General features: G+C 34.5%; 1 protein-coding gene across 6 annotated transcripts in view; it reads right to left on the bottom strand.

Annotated features, from left to right (window-relative positions):
- Positions 1-14,732, bottom strand: part of LOC138707379 (asparagine synthetase domain-containing protein CG17486) — a 44,068-nt gene extending 29,336 nt beyond the window's left edge. Inside the window, exons 1-4 of one of the 6 annotated variants that reach the window (XR_011334216.1) lie at positions 13,505-13,820; positions 12,625-12,792; positions 2,630-2,930; positions 614-1,464 (exon numbers count right to left, since the gene is read on the bottom strand). Coding sequence is in view for 4 of the 6 variants with exons in the window: in XM_069836709.1 (XP_069692810.1) it covers positions 614-1,464; positions 2,630-2,930; positions 12,625-12,792; positions 13,505-13,792 (1,608 nt within the window). In the remaining 2 variants the exon portion in view is untranslated. Of the gene's footprint in view, positions 1-613; positions 1,465-2,629; positions 2,931-12,624; positions 12,793-13,504; positions 13,821-14,210 lie in introns of those variants that run through there. The other 5 variants (XR_011334217.1, XM_069836707.1, XM_069836709.1 and 2 more) reach the window with 5 other exon arrangements.
- Between the last annotated feature and the right edge of the window lie 8,489 nt (positions 14,733-23,221).

Genomic DNA, 23,221 nt, shown 5'->3' with positions numbered 1-23,221 from the left:
CATGAACTTTGGGCTCTCGCCAGCCACCTGATGCTTACTGTGTGTTTGTTTGTAAGCAAAGAAGGGCACGGGCAGGGGGTTCTCTGTTTCCATGCCAGGACTGTTTCAGATCGTAGAAATCCGAGCCATAGTAATTAATATTCCTTACAATGAGTACAGTTCACTAAATCTACTTCCTTCAGTACAAAGTCAAGAACTTTTTCTTTCCTCTGGTTTCTGAAAAACCACTTTGTCCTCGCCAGATAATATCTTGTAAACTATTGCAAATGAAAAATGAAATGCTGGTGGAATTAAAGAAAAAAATGGAGATTCTCCACAAAAGTCAAATTTGTCCACCACATATTTCAGGGGATCGAACCAGAGCCAAATGGATGGAAAACCAGCATGCCAGTGCTAAGCCAAAGATGTGATAACACTTGGTTTCAGACTGAGAATCCAATTGCTACGAGCTACAGAGTACATACAACTCCTGTTCAGTTACTGACTTTCGTGTGTTTTACAAGGAACTGTGAGAAGACTAAATAGATTGCACCTTGGCACACACGCGCACGCACACATATACACGATCAATAAAAAAAATCATACAACTGTAATATTTTGTTCAATATTTTACCTCTACAAAATTCCACTGTCGATGTGGATAATGTTTCTTCAATTCATCTAAGGCTCTTCTTCCTGTAATTCGATCTGGAACGGAAAACGTATTTCTTTCTTCATCTGGTGGTTCCTTTAGGATCTTTTTTTTCACTTTCCTACTTACACTTTGTTCCTTTTCAAATGCAACGTTTAGTAAATCTATTGGTTCATTCAAAGGCACATAATCATTTGCAAGGGCAGCCAACACTGTTGAATCCAGTCCACCAGAAAACAAAATACCAATTTTGGAATGTTGACAATGTTGCTGAAAGTGGGAGTTGTTCATTTGTTTCTGACAAATTTCAGATGTTGATGATGCACCAGTAGAATCTAAACACATTATTTTTACACCTGGACCAGAAACAGTTCCACTACAATCTTTCTTTCTTTCACTTTGAATGCAAGGAGCTTGTGATAATTTTGCATTTGGCATTCTGTATACAAGCTCTTCAGAAGAATAGTGAATATCACAAGTTGAACTCTCACCTAAGCACATTTTGCATATTCCTGGTTGTGTTTCAACTCTTACTTGCAAAGCATTTCTTAATAGCAAAATTAGTTTATCTATTGACGTCTTTATGTTTGAGTCTAACAGTAACATTTCCACTAAGTTTCTAAACTCGTCATTTCTTTCAAGGAACTCACTCTTATACTGTTCCATAACACACAACGAAATATGAGAAACCTGGTTGTTTCCACTGAATGACATTAGTGGCGACTGTATCACGTGATCAGATACCTTAATTTTTATAGTATACTCGTGCTCAACCAAAGAAAGTGTTTCAGAAGAAATGTCTGACCAAGGAAAAAGTGTCACAAAATCAATATCTGAAAAGAAAGAATTCACATAAAAATAATTTAAAATTTGTGATAAAAGGACTACTAATTAAAAAGGACCACAAGTTGTAAAATGTTAGCCTTAATGAAGATATTAGTAACTTTATAAAGTGAAAAATGTGAACTGCTGTAAGTAAATTAGAATATTTTTCAATGATAGCACTCAAGAGCACAAAAACTTCGCTGTAAATACTAAAGGGAGTGAAAATAACTTTCTATACATACTCCTATTGGTTATATGGGACATCCAAGCAAATTTTATACTTGGAACCAATGGTCAAAGATGCCTAATTGCAATGCTGTAAGTGCCTGAATGGGCACCCAAATGGCCGTGCTCTTGTAAAATACAGCATGCCGCACAGTAAACTTAACCTGGGCTATGGTATGGATGATGATATGTGAATTAATGATGGCCAAGTAAGTCCGAGGTCAAACACCAAAAGTTACCTGGCAATTCTGATTCAATTGGTTGAGAGAAAACCCCGGAACAACCCCCAAATCAGAATTTGAACCAGGAACTCTAGTTTCATGGTCAGATGTGCTAACCATTACTCCACAGCGATGGACTTGGTATCTTTACTTTTGTTTTGCTGTTTGTTTAATTGTGCGAGAATTCCTGAACAAAAATCTGTACACCTTCAGAAATGTAAAAGACTGAACAGTGACAACACTGTAAAAACTGAAATCAGGTCACGTAATTTCCAAGCCATTGGGAGTGGGGCATCCTCAGCAGAAACAGTGGAGAAGCTAGTTGTCAGAATTTTAGCAGCTTCAGAATAATCCATGAATATTTTAAGGAGGTTGGAAAAATTTCATTTGCTGTTGCTAAGTTTGTTATAAAATAGGTCGCTGTCTCTTTTGGGAATTAATAATGAAAGTGAAAATCAAGTAAAATCAAAATAATGATAAAGCATTTAAAATAAAAGCATTATATTACGAACACATAAACTATAGGTTTCCTATATAGAATAACATGTGCAATATTTACTTACAATGCAAGTTTCTGTACTCTTACATGTAAAGAAAATAATTACTTAAAAATGAACAGCAACTTCGTTACTTTCAAAATTAAGCATAAAACTGAAACTATAAAATTGAATACAAGTTTTCCCATCTTTGTAGAAAAAATATACTTCTTCATTGTGGATGCTCTTACCAGGAAGATTCAAGTCGACCATGAAGACACCGAGTGAGGGCACCTCTTTTAAATCAAGTACATTCTTTTTTCCAACAGATGTCAGTACCAGTCCACCTTCACAGTCGGTGCTCCATAGCAAACTGTGCCTACCAAGCCGATCTCTACCAAAGTACAAAAGTAGATTTCTCATGTCGGCATAGATGAAAGCATAAGGCCCTCGTATCTTTGTCAGAAATGAAGGAATGAACTGCTTTCCTGCTTCTAAGAATGCCTGACTCAACTGCCATGTGTCCGAGGAATGTGTTTGCTTCATCTCGAGCTAAAATAGCACAAAGACACATAATTAGAGTAACTATTTCATTGCCCTGAAAAGTAAAGAATGAAATTTCTCATGAACTTACACAGTAGCCTATCTCTGATCAGTGATCACATGTAACAGACTGATCAGCCTACTGCACTTTCAAGACATCTGCTGCCATCTAGCAACTGCAAAAGAATTCAAGTTATAACCCTGCTTGCAGCTATTCTTCCATCTAGCAAGTTGTTACCGAAAGTTCATTGTTGTTCAGTGGCTAAGAGTAGCAGCTGTTCTCTTTCACATAGCCAATCTGTTATACTAATATGTGATCAGGAAATCAATGGCAGCAAATTAACTATTTCTAAGCCAAAGACCTTAACTGATTAATATTTGGGACTTATTTTCCATGAAGGAGGCTCACTGCGATATAAGAAATGATTCAGTCATAAATTGCTTAAATATCATTCTTGAATCCGCCATTTTACAAAACCAAAGTTATTAAGTAAAATCCCTCTTATCCAGCACCAAAGGGACCAGGCTAGTTACGGACGCGAGATTTTGCTGGATAACTGAACAAATACCGGTATATACAAAAAAAAAAAGTTCGTATTTCATGGTGTCAAATGTTGAAACTGCAGCCATGTGAAGTTTACTTCTCTATCACTTTCTCATAACTGACTAAACAAAAACTGTGTAGATTTTCCTTATTAAACACATCACACAACACAAATAATAGGCTACACTAATTTTAGGTTCGAATAGTCACTGAAAATGAAAGTTCGTGCGAACTTCCTAATGTGGCAAAACTGACGGCCCACACTGTGGCAAAGTGGCAGATTTAAACAATTTTTTTTTTGACCCAACCAAAAGTGCCGTTATTTTGGTATTGCCAGTTACGAGTGGTTTTACTGTAGTACAAAAACTGCACATTAACAATGGTACATACTTGAATTCACAAAAATCTTACGCAATGATACCAGAGACAGAACCTGTGCATGTCCCTACACTCTCACTTTTGTCAGTCAGGTTCAAATTTGCACAGGTAAAAAGTCCAACTCCGATGGAATTTACAAATGTTAGAAAAATGACTGTGCAGATACACAGGTTTTATCCCTACATGCTACATTGTAACTGTACAGACAAAACAGTGCATGTAGGGTGGCCTTAAAATAGGTAGCATCAAACACTGGGCACCTACAATGGCCGCTACATGTGGCAGAGACACTGGTACACATGCGCCAGGATATTACAAATTGTGCAGAGGCCCAGTGTGAAATTATTTCCTGGAATAAACCTAAGCAATGGGTAGGCCTTGTGGTACTGTAGTCTTGAAGGTGGGTGTCTTTAAGGGTAGCCTATTTGGTTTAATTGAACCGGTTCGACACAATACGTATGATAATCACAAAGATGTTGCCAATGTAAATACACTCCATATGCCTGATGAACAACCTATCCCACTCTATTACATATCATCCAAAATTAACGTAAGCTAAGTTGAATTTTTCCTCCAAGAGATAGCTCTCCTGTAAGTGTATCCTCTTAGCTTGTCACCTAGGACAATTGCACTTAACTTGCCTTGATCAAGGCATAGGTACAGTATCCCTTGTTATCTTGGCTTGGCAATTGTTTGTATTGCTCCACTAAATCCTAAGCTAAGCCAAGACAACCCATTAATTTGTATACAAGGAATAGCAAACTGCATGTCAGTGTGTACAAAAATAGCTCAAGTCATTATACGGATTCTAGACTTTACTCATCCTGGAAGATATGTAAAGCCATAATTCAAATGACAAAGGTGATCAGTGAGTTGCAAAAATTAATTTTTAATTACAGAGAATTTATTTAAAATACCAGTTTTGAGGATTAATGGAAAGATTCCAGAACTTCTCTTCAATGATTTAAAAATGTTATTGTTCACTTCATTGCCCGAAGCCTAACAATGAAAGATAACACTTCGAAACTAGTTAGCCAGGTAACTTCCTAAAAAGTTAACACAGTAAAAAAGTTGTAAAGATAAATTTAATTGTACATGCATTGATGCATGTATAAAGGTGCGTACATACATAGCGAATGAACAATGAACGAATGATGAAGCAAAACTTCGTTGCAAATCAAATTAAGTCACTCGGAGTTAGTGTGCACTCGAAGTTGGTTGCTTGACGGTTGTCAGCCCACTTTGAGGTCTGTGGATATAGAGGGAAAAATTGGATCGGTGTTGGTTAGAGTTCCCGGGTAGCTCAGTGGTAGAGCGTTGGTACGTTAAACCAAAGGTCCCGGGTTCGATACCCGGCTCCGGAACAATTTTTCCCTCGAAATTATTCAAATTATTCATTAAAATTATTCAAAACTTCGTTGTTCATTCACTGTTCGGAGCAACATACAAATCATCAGCAAAAGGTCAGAGATCATTCGCATTCGCTGGTTATTCGCAGTAATGGCAGATGAAGATACAATTATAGCAAGTGCAGCCGTTGTTGTTATTACAGGCAGTTAAACAAAAAGTTAAAAACAAAAGGCAATGGTGGTAGATGCCACTCTACGAAAGTCGCAATCAGTATAGAGACACTGACGTGCTTCGTGATTTACGTCGAATTGAATTGGGACAGTTTCACAACTTCTGTCGCATTCCAGAAACAGACTTCGAAATATTTATGTGCAAAATAGGGCCATAAAATTTCCTGCTCCCTATATACATCAATAAGTTTGATAACAGCTTCTTCAGTCCACTCCAGTTTCGACATCCTGTTGATGAAATTAAACTAACCGCTGTGTTCTGCTACGAACTGCAAACGAGTGGCAAATCCCATCCACAACGAATACCAACTTCCTCTGATGTACCGACAAGCGACAGGTCACTACCAAAGATAAACCAAACAATCGGTTTGCCTTTGCTGCATCGTCCACATGTTCCAATTTCAATCAGCAAATGCATTTGTTTGTAGTTCGCTCGTTGTTCGTTCACTATGTGTGTACGCACCTTAAAATGGAACATGTGCAAACATAGACAACTGGTTTGTCGCACTCCAAAAAACAGAGAAAATTCTCAAATGATTGAATAACCAATAGAACCAGCTGAAAGAAATAGTGATTCTGGTAGCAGGCCTGATCTTGAAATTTTCGAAGAAGGAAAAGTAAATGAAAGAAGTGGCATTCTGAAGAATGTGGGTAGCAATGTAACAATTTTGTGTGTGTAAACTGTAGTTATCATTCTTACAAGTGTATATTCTACATAAACAATATTTAAATAGGCCTACAGTACTATATTACATAAATTATATGAAAAAGTGATATTCTGACCGTAGAACAGTGTAAAGTGGTCACATGACTCTCATCCAGAGCTACACTTGCACATCATCTTGCAACAGTACTTATGCATCCCGCGAACTCAAGACACGCAGCTTGGTGACTCATTTAATTATTCTTCAACGGCTCAGAGTAGCATTCTGATTTTTTTAAGGGTGGTTAAAATAATTTCAAAGTATCTAAGGACTTTTTTTTGTAATTTTAAAGTAAGTCGTTGCCATTAAAACATATTTTTATGTGTTTAAATGTTTTTTAAAACAAAGTTAACAAACTTATATTTTTATATTATTATGCGAAGAACAAAGTATGTACTGTCACCTTCAAATTGAGACAAAGACCAAATCTCTGTGATGATTATTAGTGGAGATAATCACGTTTAACAATAATGATGCGCGAACTATTTCAGAATCTTTGATAACACATATCTACTACAATAATCGATATAGACAACAATAATAAAACACGTATTTATTTTTTCAATCCATAGAATGTGCAAAATTTGTTTTATCTAAATCAGAGACATGAAAATCAATTCGAGGTTAAATTTGTGCGATTTGACGTGGAATGACTCATATGTGAATGATACATCTAGACAATACAGCTTTTAACACTCCGTTCATATCACCAATTATTATTTTAAAACTTCCCTAACAAAAAATCTTAAAGCGAGAAGACTCTGTTGAAGATTCGTTAAGTGGGTGATTTCTGTCGTAGGCTATTCTAACCTATTTTCAGTTTCTTCTAGAATCATTCTTATTACTTATTTCCTTAATGTGTAGCTTTCGTGGAATTCTTTATCACTTAAATCTTCAACATCATTATTCCGAGTGTTATTACCACATAAGTTGGCCATTACATTGAAGTTATAAATAAAGAATATGTCCGCGACGTTGTTGACTTTTTAACGCATCGTTACTGTTTTAACGCGACAAATAAATTAACGATGAATTTAAAGATGCGTTATCAATAATGATACTTGGTGAAACATAAAACCTGACCAATGTACCACTAAATTATTTGATGAGACGTTATACGATAAGGAAGGTTTGTGAAACCGGCCGGAGTCAATAGCCAGTTTCTAACTATCACATTTCTGTGTCACAGTACGTGATACAATCTTTGATCAAATATATATGATCAAATGTAAAATTTTAAGTAAATTACACTACATAAAAGCTTTTATCATATCTTTTATCACAGTTAAAAAAAAAATGGATCCCCAGCAGTTCTATGCATGTGCTGCAACTGTAAGTGCAGTAATGGTTATTGCATTAGTACTAAAGAAGAAGTCAAAGAAAAAACGAATTTGGGTTAGGAATTGGGTAGGGAGAAGAGATATGAAAGGAATCCACCAAACGCTACTGAGAGAACTTCGGTGTGAAGATGTGAAATCCTATACTAAGTACTTAAGAATGGATGATGAAACATTTCAGTTTGTTGTTTCTAAAGAGTCACCTTATATTGCAAGACAAAGTACGCACTTGAGGAATCCCATAAGTGTGGAAGATCGTGTCATGGTAACACTAAGGTTTTTGGCTACTGGAGAAAGTTTTTCAAGTTTGCAGTTTAGTACCAGAATACCACAATGTACTATTTCAAAAATAGTTCCAGAAACCTGTGAAGCTATCTACAAATCAATGAAAGATGAATACTTGAAGGTAAGTTGGCGTGTTTATTTTACATTATTTATTTAAACTTCACCACCTAACATCATCAGTCTATAGTAAACAATAATTTAATCACTTGTATGAAAACACAAAGAGCATTAAAAAAGAAACAAAAATATGGAAATGCACAAGGAATAATATAAGGCATACAAAACTTTTAATTTCGCATTACAAATCACATGAAATGTTGTACAATTCAAAGCACAAAGATTATAAAAAGAGAAACAAAAGACTGGAAATATACAAAGAAATAGCAGAAGCTGTAAATGTGACACAAGAAGGCTATGGTCGGTTTCTCCAAGTATTATTAGAACATTGAAGTAATGTAAAACTCTAAACAGTTTTTTTAATATATATATATATATTTTTTTTCATGTTTTCAAAACTAGTTTAGTGTAACAGATTGTTAAGCGTTTGTTTACTTTAAATGTAGGATTTTAAGCAGTTAACTCATTTGACAGATAGTTAAATATGGCAGATGACACTACAGCTGTTCAAATAGAAGTTGTGAAAATAATATTTTATGTCTCTCTTTAAGGAATATTTCGTGAATGACTGATAACATAACATTTAAGACACTTTGGAAAGCTAATATATAGGGAAGATAATCTTCAAAAGTGAACTGATTATCATATTGGCTGCTTATTTTGATGCTGAACTATTACAATATATTGAATATTTAGAAAATGTGGGATTTCAACGTGGCAAGGTAACTAGGAATGATGATTTAACTTATGTACTATGCATGATACTTAATTTGTGATAATATAGATTTTCAAAACAAGTAGGCCTCAAAATTTTATAACAAATTTAAACCAGACTTGAATATTCTACAAACAGAAACAGACCACTTACTCCAATTCAGCATCTACTACTTACTCTTGATTCTATGAAACTGAGTCTTTTCAACTAACTATAGCCAATGTCAATAATGTTTCAAAATACACAGTGAATATTATTTATTAAAAAGGTTTCAGCAAAAATTGCTTGTTTGAGAAGTCACTTGTTAGCATTACTACAACCTTACTTTCTAATGAAATTATTATTCAATAGTAGTCACCTACAACTTTCATTTTTTACTCTACAATATAGAATTTGAAGAATAATATCAGCCAATAAAAAATTCCCTTAAATGTGAAAATCATTACCAACTGCTACTGAGTGGTTAAAATAGTGTTAACGATTGTTATAGTTAAGTGTTGGTTGTTTTAAACAAAATAATGTTGAAGAAATGGAAAATAGATTAGCCGAACGTTAAAAAACCAGACTGTTGATTTAACACTAGTTAAGCCAAATTAAACACTTCTTGGAGAAACTGGCCATAAGACACTTATTTACATATTAGTTACATAATACACATGATCTTGTTGTGTCAGCTGTTCATTATTGCCCACGTGCATCAACGTCGGTTAGTGTAACCACCGGTTAAAATTGTGACCTAATCCCCAATTAAGCATTTTTACGGTGGATCGACCTCGGTTACGACTTAAATAGGAAGTTAACCACAGTAATCTCTAACCGGCCAAATATGAGCGGTTAAAGGAGATAACCAGCGATTAGTAGAGCAAGTAAAGCAAAATGGCTGCCATAACCACAGGTGATTATTTCGAAGACGATTATTATTGTGCAGTACTTGAATTACTTGGATAGAGCGTGAGCGTGAAGGTTCTTTAGTGGAAAGAGAGAATTCTTGCGAGCAATTAGGCGACAGAAAATTTCAGGAGGGATTTCGTTTATCAAAATCTACAAATGGATCAATTGAAATAACACAAGAACAATCATATTTCTCCAATGGATTGGCTGCTTATATTACGATTCTATGTAACTATTATTTTCTGTATTTTAAGAGGGAATACTCGAATACCAGTATCTCTTTCTCTATGTCACTGGCTGAACAAAGAGAGGTTATGGATGGATCTTAGGATAATGCACAATTCCCTGGTGTAGTCCAAGATCGTACACACATTCCTACCAATTTTCTGCATCCTTTTCCTTTATGGATATTCCATCTTTTTTATATAATACATTTAAATCTAGTAATTAAGTCTATCGATACTTCAACCTAACATTGGGATATAATCATTTTTGGATTCAATTTTCCATTTTGTACGATTTTAACCTAAAAGTACTGAAAAACAAAGAAATGGAACTCACAAATATAACAGCGCCCAAAGGCAAACAAATGCAACGCGAAAATGTAGGATACGTTCATTTCGATGTAGACCATAGTGAGCACAGTCATTTTTAGACGTTGACTATTATCTTTGCAGCGGTATGGATGCTTTCCTTTAGTCATTTTGTAGAAACAATGTACCATCATAGACTTTACTCTGGTTAAATGAGGTGTCAGCTAGCCAAGTTTTAGTAATCGGTGATTATGAATGGTGCACATAAATTACATTTTAACCACGGCTACTGTTTAACCATCGTTTCGTAATCTATGATTACTGCGTTTTTAATCAATGTTGATGCACTTCGCCATATGTGTTGTACCACTAGATTCGTGGCTGATAACTGTACTTTCATTCAGAGAGACTGAATGGGGACTTAAAGAATGTTCACCAGGGCTTGTCTCAGAAGTACATGATAAATATACATTTGGACATGCAGAATCAATTTTGTTCCAAGTATCCATAATAACTTGTTGTATCTGTCGTTTTGTTTGCCGAAAAACAGAATCACTACTGGCATTTTTTATATCCCTCAATTCGGATACAATGAATTTTCCAAAATGAACTAAAGAATCTTCCTTTTCAGTTGGACACTGCTTTACAATATTAGACATTTGGGACATTGTATTTGAAGCTTGCAATAATAAATCATCATATGATGATTTCTTCTTCTTTTTTTGTGGTGGTGGTGGTCCCAATATGCAAGACTGTTCAGCAGGTGGAGTGTCTACTCTTGAAATTGTTGATCCGGAATCTTCATTTTCATGCGTAGGCACTTCCTATAATAATAATAATAATAATAATAATAATAATAATAATAATAATAATAATAATAATAATAATAATAATAATAATAATAATAATTTTTATTTATTTTATTTATTTATTTAATGTGCTGTACAACAGCCAGTGGCCAATTACAGTTCAGCACAAATATAACAAAAACATAAAACAAAAATAATTATTACACATAAATATAATTACAATTACAATAATGACGATGAATGGATAACTAAGAATACTATGAGAGAATGTTAATTGAGTATAATGCCTAAACTTACTTACTTACTTACTTACAAATGGCTTTTAAGGAACCCGAAGGTTCATTGCCGCCCTCACATAAGCCCGCCAGCGGTCCCTATCCTGAGCAAGATTAATCCAGTCTCTATCATCATACCCCACCTCCCTCAAATCCATTTTAATATTATCCTCCCATCTACGTCTCGGCCTCCCTAAAGGTATAATGCCTAAAAGAATACATAAATGATAAATCGTTGCCAAGAGCAAACAAAGTCTATACATTGAAGGGATCGAATTCGCAGCCATGCATGTTGGCATTTTTAATGCATCTGGAGACTGGTGAAAGAAATTTCGAATTTCTAATATAGAAAAGTTTGTGGGCTCTCATATCTTTTGTTGGAATACGTAAGGTAATATTGTTTAAGAAAGAGTCACAGGATATATTACCTTTGAGGACTTTACAAAAGAACAGATAATCTAGCTCATGGCATCTAGCATATAGATTTGGCAATTAAAATATTCACATTTTCTCTCATAACTATACCCGGAATTAATGGGCAGAAATCTGAATGAACATAAGGTTATAATAATAATAATAATAATAATAATAATAATAATAGTAATAGTAATAGTAATAGTAATAGTAATAGTAATAATAATAATAATAATAATAATAATAATAATAATAATAATAATAATAATAATAATAATGTATTTCCTTGTTTCAGGTACCTACAACCGAAGATGAATGGAAACACATAGCAAAAGAATTTGAGGAGAAGTGGAATGTTTTTAACATGATTGGTGCAATGGATGGAAAACATATCCGCATTACCTGTCCACATAATAATGGATCCCATCACTTCAATTACAAATCTTTTAATAGTATAATTTTATTTGCCCTTGCTGATGCAAACTATAAATTTACATATGTAGACATTGGGACAAATGGTCGAATTGGTGACAGTGGAGTATATGCCAAAAGTGCTTTGCGGCGCTGCCTGACTGATAGAGAAATTTGGAAAAAACCTGGTGACAAGCAGTTGCCAAGCTCTAATATTTCAGTTCCACATGTTGTGCTTGCTGATGATGCTTTTCCACTGAGTTACAACGTTATGAAGCCCTATCCTTTAGCAAATATAACGAAAGAGGAAAAAGTATTCAATTACAGATTATCTCGTGGAAGAAGAATCATTGAGAGCACATTTGGTATTTTGGCAAGTCGGTTTCGAGTTTTCTTAACTACAATTAACCTATCTCCCGACAAAGTCACAACAGTAACTCTAGCAGCATGTACACTACACAATCTTCTAACAGAAAAAAGAAAATATTTGTATACCCAGAGGGAGCTTTATTCAATTGAAGATAATGGCTACCAGTATTTGGAAATGCAAACCCATGAAGAAAATCAGCAAATGCAAGCAATAGAAAAACAAATAAATTCACGACATGGTCGTCATGGTCGAGAGATTCGAGAGGTATTTAAGACATTTCACAATGGTGTAGGGAGAGTTCCATGGCAAGATAAACATATTTGAATTGCTTTGTACTTACCAATTCTTCAAAATCAGTGTTTTGTGTCTCAGATACCAAACTGTCGAAGTTTGAAACTGATTTGTCTGCAGCAGTTGAACTATCCAGAAATGACAGTAATGGATACCAGTATGCTGTGGGTGTATAAACGTCATTGCCATCTTGTCCACTTTTTTTGCTTTTAAGTATCTGTAAAAAGACAATGTAAACGTCTGTATACATAAGCTTATAATCAATCTAATATAAAGTTAAATGTTACATGTTCGTGGTTAGTTGAAATAGACCAAAGTATTTTTCATTCATGTTATAGAAAAATCCACGAGTAGACTGTTTCTGTACAAAATATATTGCATATAAATGGTTGAAACTATTGTATTGTTTTAATCTGTATTGTTTCATCATATTGTATATTCAAACATAAAGATACTGTAATGTTCATACTGTAATGTAGGTGCTTATAACCTAACACATGAAAATTACACAACGAATGTTAATTATTATCAAATCTTTTTTTACTTAAGTATCTGTAAAAAGACAATGTAAACGTCTATATACATAAGCTTATAATCTCTCTCATATATAATGTTATATGTTTGAGGTTAGTTGAAATAGACCAAAGTATTTTTCATTCTTGTTATGGAAAAATCCATGAGTAGACTAATGTTTCTTTACAAAATATATTGCATTTAACTATCGTATTGTTTTAATCTGTATTGTGTCATCATATTGTATATTCAAACATAAAGATACTGTAATGTTCATAATGTAATGTAGGTGCTTATAACCTAACACGTGAAAATTATACAACGAATGTTAATTATTATCAAATCCATTACTATTATCAACAATGACAGTAGCAAGAATAATAAATAATTAATTAATAGTTGTTGTAATAACTTACTTTCATTTTTTCTCCTAAATATTGGCTTCTCAGTCCATTTAATTTCTTCCTTACATCAATTCCTGTGCATCCTTCTTGAATCACATTTATAGCTTCTGCTATTTCTTTGTATATTTCCAGTCTTTTGTTTCTGTTTTTGTAATCTTTGTGTTTTGAATTGTACAACATTTCATGTGACTCGTAATGCGAAATTAAAAGTTTTGTTGTTATGACTGACCATGTGTACTTACTGTCCGCCATCTTTTTCTTCTTCGTCACAGATTTCATCAAAGGTATGATGATGACCATAACTTTTATCACAGAACTATGTCACAGCTAGATGTGATCAAAGATGCTATATTACACTATAACATATTTTATCATATATATGTTATCAAACTTCTGTGACACAGAAATGTGATAGTGTAATACAGGCCTAAATGTTACTGGCAAATGGCAGCAGTCTTGCAGTGAAGTCAACAGCTGTAGGGATAACATGGCAATAACATGTGGTTAGGAAAGAAGGGGTAGTTTAGATAGAGAACCAACTTTTAACTAAACTTAAACTTAGTACTTATTTTGGATGCCCCTTATTTTTTTCGCTGCGTTCGCAAAACGGCTGAAGTTGCGTTATATGTACTCTAAACTTTTACGGACGATCCAATGACCAACACTTAGATATAAGTTTGAGAAAGTTATGTTAATAAAAATTTCCAAATTTTCTTACCTCTGAACTATTAAAAATATCGCCATTCCACAAGAGAACAGATTGTCCTTCAAGAACTAAAGGCTGCAAGGTCGGTTTAAATCCTTGCATCCAAAGAACACTTCCTGCAAATCTGATCAGCCATTTCATTCCAACATTAATTTCATATTCAGAAGAACCATTCGGACCTCTGTGTTGCAAATATTCTTTAAAGTTATTAAATACTGACTTATAAACAAGTTTTTCCTGGTTTTCGTCACATTTATTGCACTTCAGGAAACAGTATATTCCACACATTGTCGAGATATATTACCTCAAATTATGTTCTTACAAACTTATTTTGTCTTCCATTTGTACACTAAAATTAACTCCACACGTACCTGGGCTGGGTAACCCATACAACTAATCAACCACCACAGTTAATGAAACTAAATAAAAATAATAGGTATGTTATAACTGCTTATTTCATTGCCTCATATTATTGTTGTGCTCAGAGACGTCCCTGATCGACTAGTATCACCATCAACGAGTTGGAATCTCGTTCTTAACTCGATAGACAAATGACATCAAAGTCAAAATGTTGCCAACTCCAATTTACGAAAAACCACTACACGCTTACAAAAATTCACCAAAATGTCATAAAACCCACCAGATTATCGTTCCTATTGATATTTTTGCATTTCATTATTAAATAATGCGCAGATAAGACATAATAGTATGAATAATTACTAAAAATTATAACAACATATACACCACTCCGTCTTAGTGCAGCCCTGATTTCAAAACTGAAATTTTCATCCTAATTCTAATTTTGACTTAAGGACAATACCACAGTCTAAGAAATACAGTCGCGCAAATCATACGTATAAAATATGCCAACATTTGACAGCTGGCGCGACAGTAGCCCTCTAGCGGCAGGCAAGTTAAAAGTGTGCACACGACATATGATAACATATCAGAAAACGGGTTTTGCGTAATTTGTTTTATATTTTTATGCTATACAGTAAGTGTATATGATTCTTATTAATTTTAACTTAGGATCCTAGAAGAATTTCACACGCAGTTAATCTACAAGTTTCAGAAGCTGAGAATAAACGTAATTCTTTCTGCTCCTTACAACTGAATCATGGAACTGTTCACGTATCATGGTTTGAAATAATATAATTGTTCGTACGTGGATGGTTAATTAAATTCATTCCTGAATATATTTATGAATCATTAGAACTCTATATTTCCTGTGAGAAGAGTCAAAATTAGTAGCTTCAAAATTGTAGGTTACATTGCGTGGTGAACTCCTCTCCCTATTTCCTGAGAAATTAACTATTTTCCATACCGCAAATTGGGGTAAACTCGGCCGCTGAGGTAAACTTGAAAATAAAAAAGGGGAAGATTTAAACCTTAATATGACAGACATTGATTTATGAAGTTTATTATTTTTAATTTCTTAAGAACCGGTATTTCCTTTATTATTTTGAGTGACAAATAGTGCTGATATTATGGTTTAAATGCTTATGGCAAGTTTACCGCATTTTACATTACATTTCCAGTTTTCACACATAATGCCTAATTTTAACTTATCCTACCTATATAATACGTAATTTACATGCCCTTACTTTTAATATGACGTAGGTGAAAACAAATAAATGAACACACAATTTTTTTGAAAAAATTGTGACTTCAATTAACTCAGAAAATGTAGGCCTAATTTTATTTTCAGAGCAGAAGTGGTGTAAGTCAAAATGGGCAATGAGGGTTAAAGTAAACATTCTTTAAAATACAGCGCAAAGTAGCAGTTAATATTGAATTTATTTAAACTATTAGTAGTCAGTGAATAGCACGAAGGATATATTAATTGCTACTTTGCGCTGTGTTTTACAGAATATTTACTTTAAATCTCATTACCTAATTTTGACTTACACCACTTCTGCTCTGAACAGCTCAAATAATCACTGGGAATGTAAAATCAACACCAATAGCAGTCATACAAATTATTACAGAAAAGATTGCTTTTTATATTAAATTTAAAAAGGCTCTTGAGAACTTAATACGTCTGCCACATGAATCTACACCAACACATCAGAAATCTATCGACACAGTCTGGATTTATTCAAGAAGTGAATATTTTGCAAAAGGATTACAATACTCCATGAATTCTTGAAAAATTAACACCATGATCCCTACTGGAATGCAATATAACGTTCAACTTTTGAAAAATATATAGAAAAAAAAACACGAATACAAAAAGTATGGAATTACTTGCATTAAAAACTGTAGATACATTATCCAAAATCGGAATGGTTACACATTTACACATATGATTTCTACAAAAAAATAATATACTGTAACAGGTATTTACTTTGTTTTTATTTAAACTCTAATTCCTGACATACAAATAGGTAACTGATAAGTAATAATAATGTTTTATAGAACACAATACGTAGGCTACCTACAACGTGGATTATTGGTTATTCCTGAGTTATGATTTTCTCATGGTCTTTAGGGAATCTGAAGAACGACAAATTCGGAGATTTAAACTTGTTGTTACTGCAATTTTCGTCATTGCACACATTGCCTTTATTCCGATGCATGATTAAAACGTTATTATAACATCTCGCATCCCTTTAAAGCACGTGCTGGCTGAACGAGACTATGGCCAGTGCCTTGCCTGCCGCTTGGGCGCTAGTGTCGCGAATGTTGGCAGAAAAAGTGTTGAAGTTTCGTGACTGTATGTCTTAGACTGTGATAATACCACAGTCTAATATATACAGTCGCGCAACTTCAACACTTTTTTTGCCAACATTCACGACACTAGCGCTCAAGCGGCAGGCAAGGCACTGGTCATAGGGTTGTTGATACAGCACGTGCTTTAAAGGATGCGATATGTTATAATAACGTTTTAATCATGCGTCGGAATAAAGGCAATGTGTACAGTGACGAAAATTGCAGTAACAACAAGTTTAAATCTCCGAATTTGTCGTTCTTCAGATTCCCTAAAAACCAAGAGAAAATCATAACTCAGTCATATCCTGTAATCCACGCTGTAGGTAGCCTACGTTTTGTGTTCTATAAAACATTTATTAGTTATCAGTTACCTATTTGTATGTCAGGAAGGAGAGTTTAAATAAAAACAAAGTAAATACCTGTTACAGTATATTATTGTTTTGCAGAGATCATGTGTAAATGTGTAACCATTCCGATTTTGGATAATGTATCTACAGTTTTTAATGCAAGTAATTCCACAATTTTTGTATTCGTGTTTTTTTTTCTTTATATTTTTCAAAAGTTGAATGTTATATTGCATTCAAGTAGGGATTATGGTGTTAATTTTTTCAAGAATTCATGGCGTATTATAATCCGTTTGCAAAATATTGACTTCTTGAATAAATCCAGACTGTGTCGATAAATTTCTGATGTGTTGGTGTAGATTCATGTGGCAGACGTATTAAGTTCTCAAGAAATAAAAGAGCCTTTTTAAATTTAATATAAAAAGCAATCTTTTCTGTAATAATTTGCATGACTGTTATTGGTGTTGATTTTACATTACCAGTGATTATTTGAGCCGTTCAGAGCAGAAGTGGTATAAGTCAAAATTAGGTAATGAGGTTTAAAGTAAAAATTCTGTAAAATACAGCGCAAAGTAGCAATCAATATATCCTTCGTGCTATTCACTGACTACTAATAGTTTAAATAAATTCAATATTAACTGCTACTTTGCGCTGTATTTTACAGAATGTTTACTTTAACTTTCATTACCCATTTTTGACTTACACCACTTCTGATCTGAAAATAAAATTAGGCCTACATTTTCAGAGTTAATTGAAGTTACAATTTTTTCAACAAAGTTGTGTATTCATTTGTTCTTACCTACGTCATAACAACAGTAAGTGCATGTAAATTACGTATTATATAGGCAGGATAAGTTAAAATTAAGCTTGTGTGTGAAAACTGGAAATGTGATGTAAAATGTGGTAAACTTTCCATAAAAATTTAAACCATAATATCAGCACTATTAGCGACTCAAAATAATAATAAAAAAAATTGAAAAATAATAAATTTCATAAATCAATGTCTGTCAAATTAAGGTTTAAATCTTCCCCTTTTTTATTTTTAAGTTTACCTCAGCGGCCGAGTTTACCCCAATTTGTGGTATGGAAAATACAGTAATTAATTTCTCAGGAAATAGGGAGAGGAGTTCACCACGCGATGTACCCTACGAGATATGCCCTACAATTTTGACTCTTCTCACAGGAAATATAGAGTTCCAATGGTTTATAAATATATTTAGGAATGAATTGAATTAACCGTCCACGTACAAACAATTATATTATTTCAAAGCATGATACGTGATCAGGGCCAAGATTCAGTTGTAAGGAACAGAAAGAATTACGTTTATTCCCAGCTTCTGAAACTTGTAGATTAACTGCGTGTGAAATTCTTCCAGGATTCTAAAGTAGAATTAATAAGAATCATATATACTTATTGTATAGCATAAAAATATAAAATAAATTACGCAAAACCCGTTTTCTGATGTGTTATCATATGTAGTCTGCACACTTTTAACTTGCCTGCCGCTAGAGGGCTACTGTCGCGCCAGCTGTCAAATGTTGGCATTTTTTATACGTATGAGTTGCGTGACTGTATCTATTAGACTGTGATAATACCACAGTCTAATATAGGGATCGGCAAAAATGTCATCCTGATCACTAGAAATAGTGACGTCGCAGGGGCAGCGCAATAAACTGTCTTTGCCTCAACCCCTCTCTTCCGTCCAAGTCAAGAGTACTATAATAAATAAATACGCGTGTGTGTGTATATCTATATCTATATATACATACTTACTTACTTATAAATGGCTTTTAAGAAACCCGAAGGTTCAGTGCCGCCCTCACATAAGCCCGCCATTGGTCCCTATCCTGAGCAAGATTAATCCAGTCTCTATCATCATACCCCACCTCCCTCAAATCCATTTTAATATTATCCTCCCATCTACGTCTCGGCCTCCCTAAAGGTCTTTTTCCCTCCGGTCTCCCAACTAACACTCTATATGCATTTCTGGATTCGCCCATACGTGCTACATGCCCTGCCCATCTCAAACGTCTGGATTTAATGTTCCTAATTATGTCAGGTGAAGAATACAATGCGTGCAGTTCTGTGTTGTGTAACTTTCTCCATTCTCCTGTAACTTCATCCCGCTTAGCCCCAAATATTTTCCTAAGCACCTTATTCTCAAACACCCTTCACCTATGTTCCTCTCTCAGAGTGAGAGTCCAAGTTTCACAACCATACAGAACAACCGGTAATGTAACTTTTTATAAATTCTAACTTTCAGATTTTTGGACAGCAGACTGGATGATAAGAGCTTCTCAACCGAATAATAACACGCATTTCCCATATTTATTCTGCGTTTAATTTCCTCCCGAGTGTCATTTATATTTGTTACTGTTGCTCCAAGATATTTGAATTTTTCCACCCGTTCGAAGGATATATCTCCAATTTTTATATTTCCATTTCGTACAATATTCTGGTCACGAGACATCATATACTTTGTCTTTTCGGGATTTACTTCCAAACCGATCGCTTTACTTGCTTCAAATAAAATTTCCGTGTTTTCCCTAACCGTTTGTGTATTTTCTCCTAACATATTCACGTCATCTGCATAGACAAGAAGCTGATGTAACCCGTTCAATTCCAAACCCTGCCTGTTATCCTGAACTTTCCTAATGGCATATTCTAGAGCGAAGTTAAAAAGTAAAGATATCTATATATACAGTGTATATATATATATATATATATATATATATATATATATATATATATATATATATATATATATATATATATATGGTCCTCTTGGTCCAAGTCCCCAACAACTCCAGTACCGTTGCTTACGAGATTACACAAGCTGGCGCATAGCGCTTGAAAAACGAGTCTGAAGTGGTTCCCTCGTAATGTCAATTCCGCCGCTCGGAGCGCTGTTCTGCCCTAAATATTCATAGCAGAACACTTAAATGTCATTGACATTTGGAATATTTAAAGGACTCACCATTGCTTATTAAATGCTTCGTACAATATTTTATGGACAATAGACGTAATTTCCAAACTTCTACTCCTCAATTATATTACAATAAAAGGCTGTCATTCTTGATATTAAAACATATTACATATAAACTGAGGGACTGTCTGCTCTGTACTCCAGTTCATACACCAAACATTTTGCGGAAATAAATTAACTTGACATCTTACATATTCGCACTATAGCCTACCCTTTTCACCTAATATTATTAATATTGTTATTAAATAAGATATTGCAAATAATTATGGTACTGCATTAGGATAAACTCCAGAAAATGGATTGCACCCTTTCCCTCTTACTTCAAAATTCCAACATTGTGCACACAAAATAAATTTTTGGCACTGAAAAGTGCCTTTTCGTAAATATAACGATGCGCATTCGACAAACGCAGACAAATCTGCTCTTTTTAGTATTTTAAGACAATTTGGTTGGTGCAATCCATGTTCTAAAATTTTCCCCTGCATTATCTTTAATTTCCTTGAATTCATAATTAAGCATTTGTAAGAAGGCCTAACTTTTCCCTTTCTTTAAAAAAAATACGAACGTCACAATAACTGAGAAGTATAATTATTGCGCGATTTTTTTTTTTGCAGTGGTGAAAACATTTCTATAGGCCTACTGATTAATCTATTGAGCATAGTAATAGTAAACGCTGTAGTATTTTAGTGCGTGTAAATATATTTTGAATTAGCATTTATTAAAATAGAAAGTTAGCCTGTAATTTGTGTGATTGAAATGGTTTACTGCTGTGTGCCATTGTGCAAATCGAACCAGAATAAAGAATGTGATTTTTCGTTTCATTGTGTTCCACAAGATGAAGGACTAAAAAAGAAGTGGTGTGTAGCCATTTCTCGCGAAGGGGACAAACCAAAGACTCTTTGGACGCAAAAACAAGAAATCGCGTGTCTGCAGCAGACATTTCAAAGAAGCTGATTTTAGCATTAGCACAACATTAAATCGTTCGCTTCCTAATGTGGTACCATCCGTCTTTGATGATTTTCCAAAACATAAACAAAATGTTTCAAACATAAGTAGACGCAACAAAAGAAGGATAACAGAAGTGGTGAATAACATCCATCCTCCTAAGAAAAATAAACCCAATGTTGAACATAGTACATCAGCTTTCAATGAAGCAAATGTTTCAATTGAAGAAATCTATGAAGCACATAAAAAATTATAGCCACACATTGCTCAATTGAAAGTAAAAAAATTCCCAAAGCCATTACATTACAAAAATTACTAGGACAATTCGGAAACAAAATCAGCTTATTGGAAAACTAAAGGTACAGTTTGTTTACGGCGATCATCGCCAGCGATTGTCGCCGGAGTTGCTAGCAGTTGAAATGAATGGGCACGGTTTCTTTACACCGAAGATCGCCAGCGCAGTTCGTTGGACGCGGCGCAGATCGCTGGAGGTTGCTTTTGAACAACGAGATAGAAAGAGAAGACTATATGGAAAATAGTTAATTTCTCAGGAAATAGGGAGAGGAGTTCGCCACGCGATGTACCCTACGAGATATGCCCTACAATTTTGACTTTTCTCACAAGAAATATAGAGTTCCAATGGTTCATACATATATTTAGGAATGAATTGAATTAACCGTCCACGTACGAACAATTATATTATTTCAAACCATGATACGTGATCAAGGCCATGATTCAGTTGTAAGGAGCAGAAAGAATTACGTTTATTCCCAGCTTCTGAAACTTGTGGATTAACTGCGTGTGAAATTCTTCCAGGATTCTAAAGTAAAATTAATAAGAACCATATACACTTACTGTACAGCATAAACATATAAAATAAATTACGCAAAACCAGTTTTCTGATGTGTTATCATATGTCGTGTGCACACTTTTAACTTGCCTGCCGCTAGAGGGCTACTGTCGCACCAGCTGTCAAATGTTGGCATATTTTATACGTGTGAGTTGCGCGATTGTATATATTAGACTGTGCTAATACCCACCAGAATATTCTCACTCCCTCATTATAATTACGAAAACATACCGGTAGAAACTTTGTGTCACAGACTGAATTCTGAACAATGTGACCCGCATTTATGGCAAGGATAGCATTGCTATTTTCAGTTTTATTTTCCTGTTATGTGAATAGCGCCTATTACCTAACTGACAATTTCTGTACTCGTGAATTTCCAGACACCCGTCAGGCGGTTTATTAGTGGTCGCCTAGCCAACAAAAGTAAACCAGTAGCCTGACTGCTCCTCTGTTTGTGAACTTTCCGGCACACGGCAGAGTTTTTATTAGGGTTTGCCTACTCCGCAAAAATAACCGTACTACGACTTCAAATAATGAAACTTAAGCCTCTTTAAAAACTGGCTATTTCCACGCATATCTATCCCATTGTCCACTTGTTGCAAAACATTGTAAACATCATAACATTGATCCTCGGTCCTATTTATTACTCAAGAATAAGGGCTATCTCTAAAGCTCTAAAATCTAAACTATCTTCATACATACCGCACTTTACGAATGGTCTTCTGATGACACAGTTTTTACAATGTTTTGCACAAAATGTCGCAACAAATTGACAATGAGATATAATATATGAGTGGGAAGTCCGGAAAGGGCCAGTTTTTTAAATTTGCGAGTCTTATGTTTCATTGTTACTTATTTCCTTTCATGGCGTCTTCCCCCGCCAGTATACTGGAAATTAAGGAAAACAGTCTTACGCGTGTCTGATTTCCAGTCAGTCGAGTTCCAATAAGATAGGACCTACTTAGTAAATGCAACTTTTGTGTGCAGTTCAGTGTAGTGTATTGTGGTTTCATCTTGAGTTCTGATACGTCCGACAGTGAGTGCCAATCATCCACGAGGAAGAAAAGACTGCCGCACACAAATTAATCCATAAGCTTACTACGAACACACTGATTGGTCTCCTGTTATCATCGCATGCTAAGGTCCATGACAAGTCAGTGTTATATCCTAAGGCAGGACCGAGTG

Source organism: Periplaneta americana, chromosome 10 (genome assembly GCF_040183065.1).
Source record: "Periplaneta americana isolate PAMFEO1 chromosome 10, P.americana_PAMFEO1_priV1, whole genome shotgun sequence".
NCBI classification, from domain to species: Eukaryota; Metazoa; Arthropoda; class Insecta; order Blattodea; family Blattidae; genus Periplaneta; species Periplaneta americana.
The sequence above is the reverse complement of the archived record's forward strand: the minus strand, read 5'-3'. Positions and strand labels throughout refer to the sequence as shown.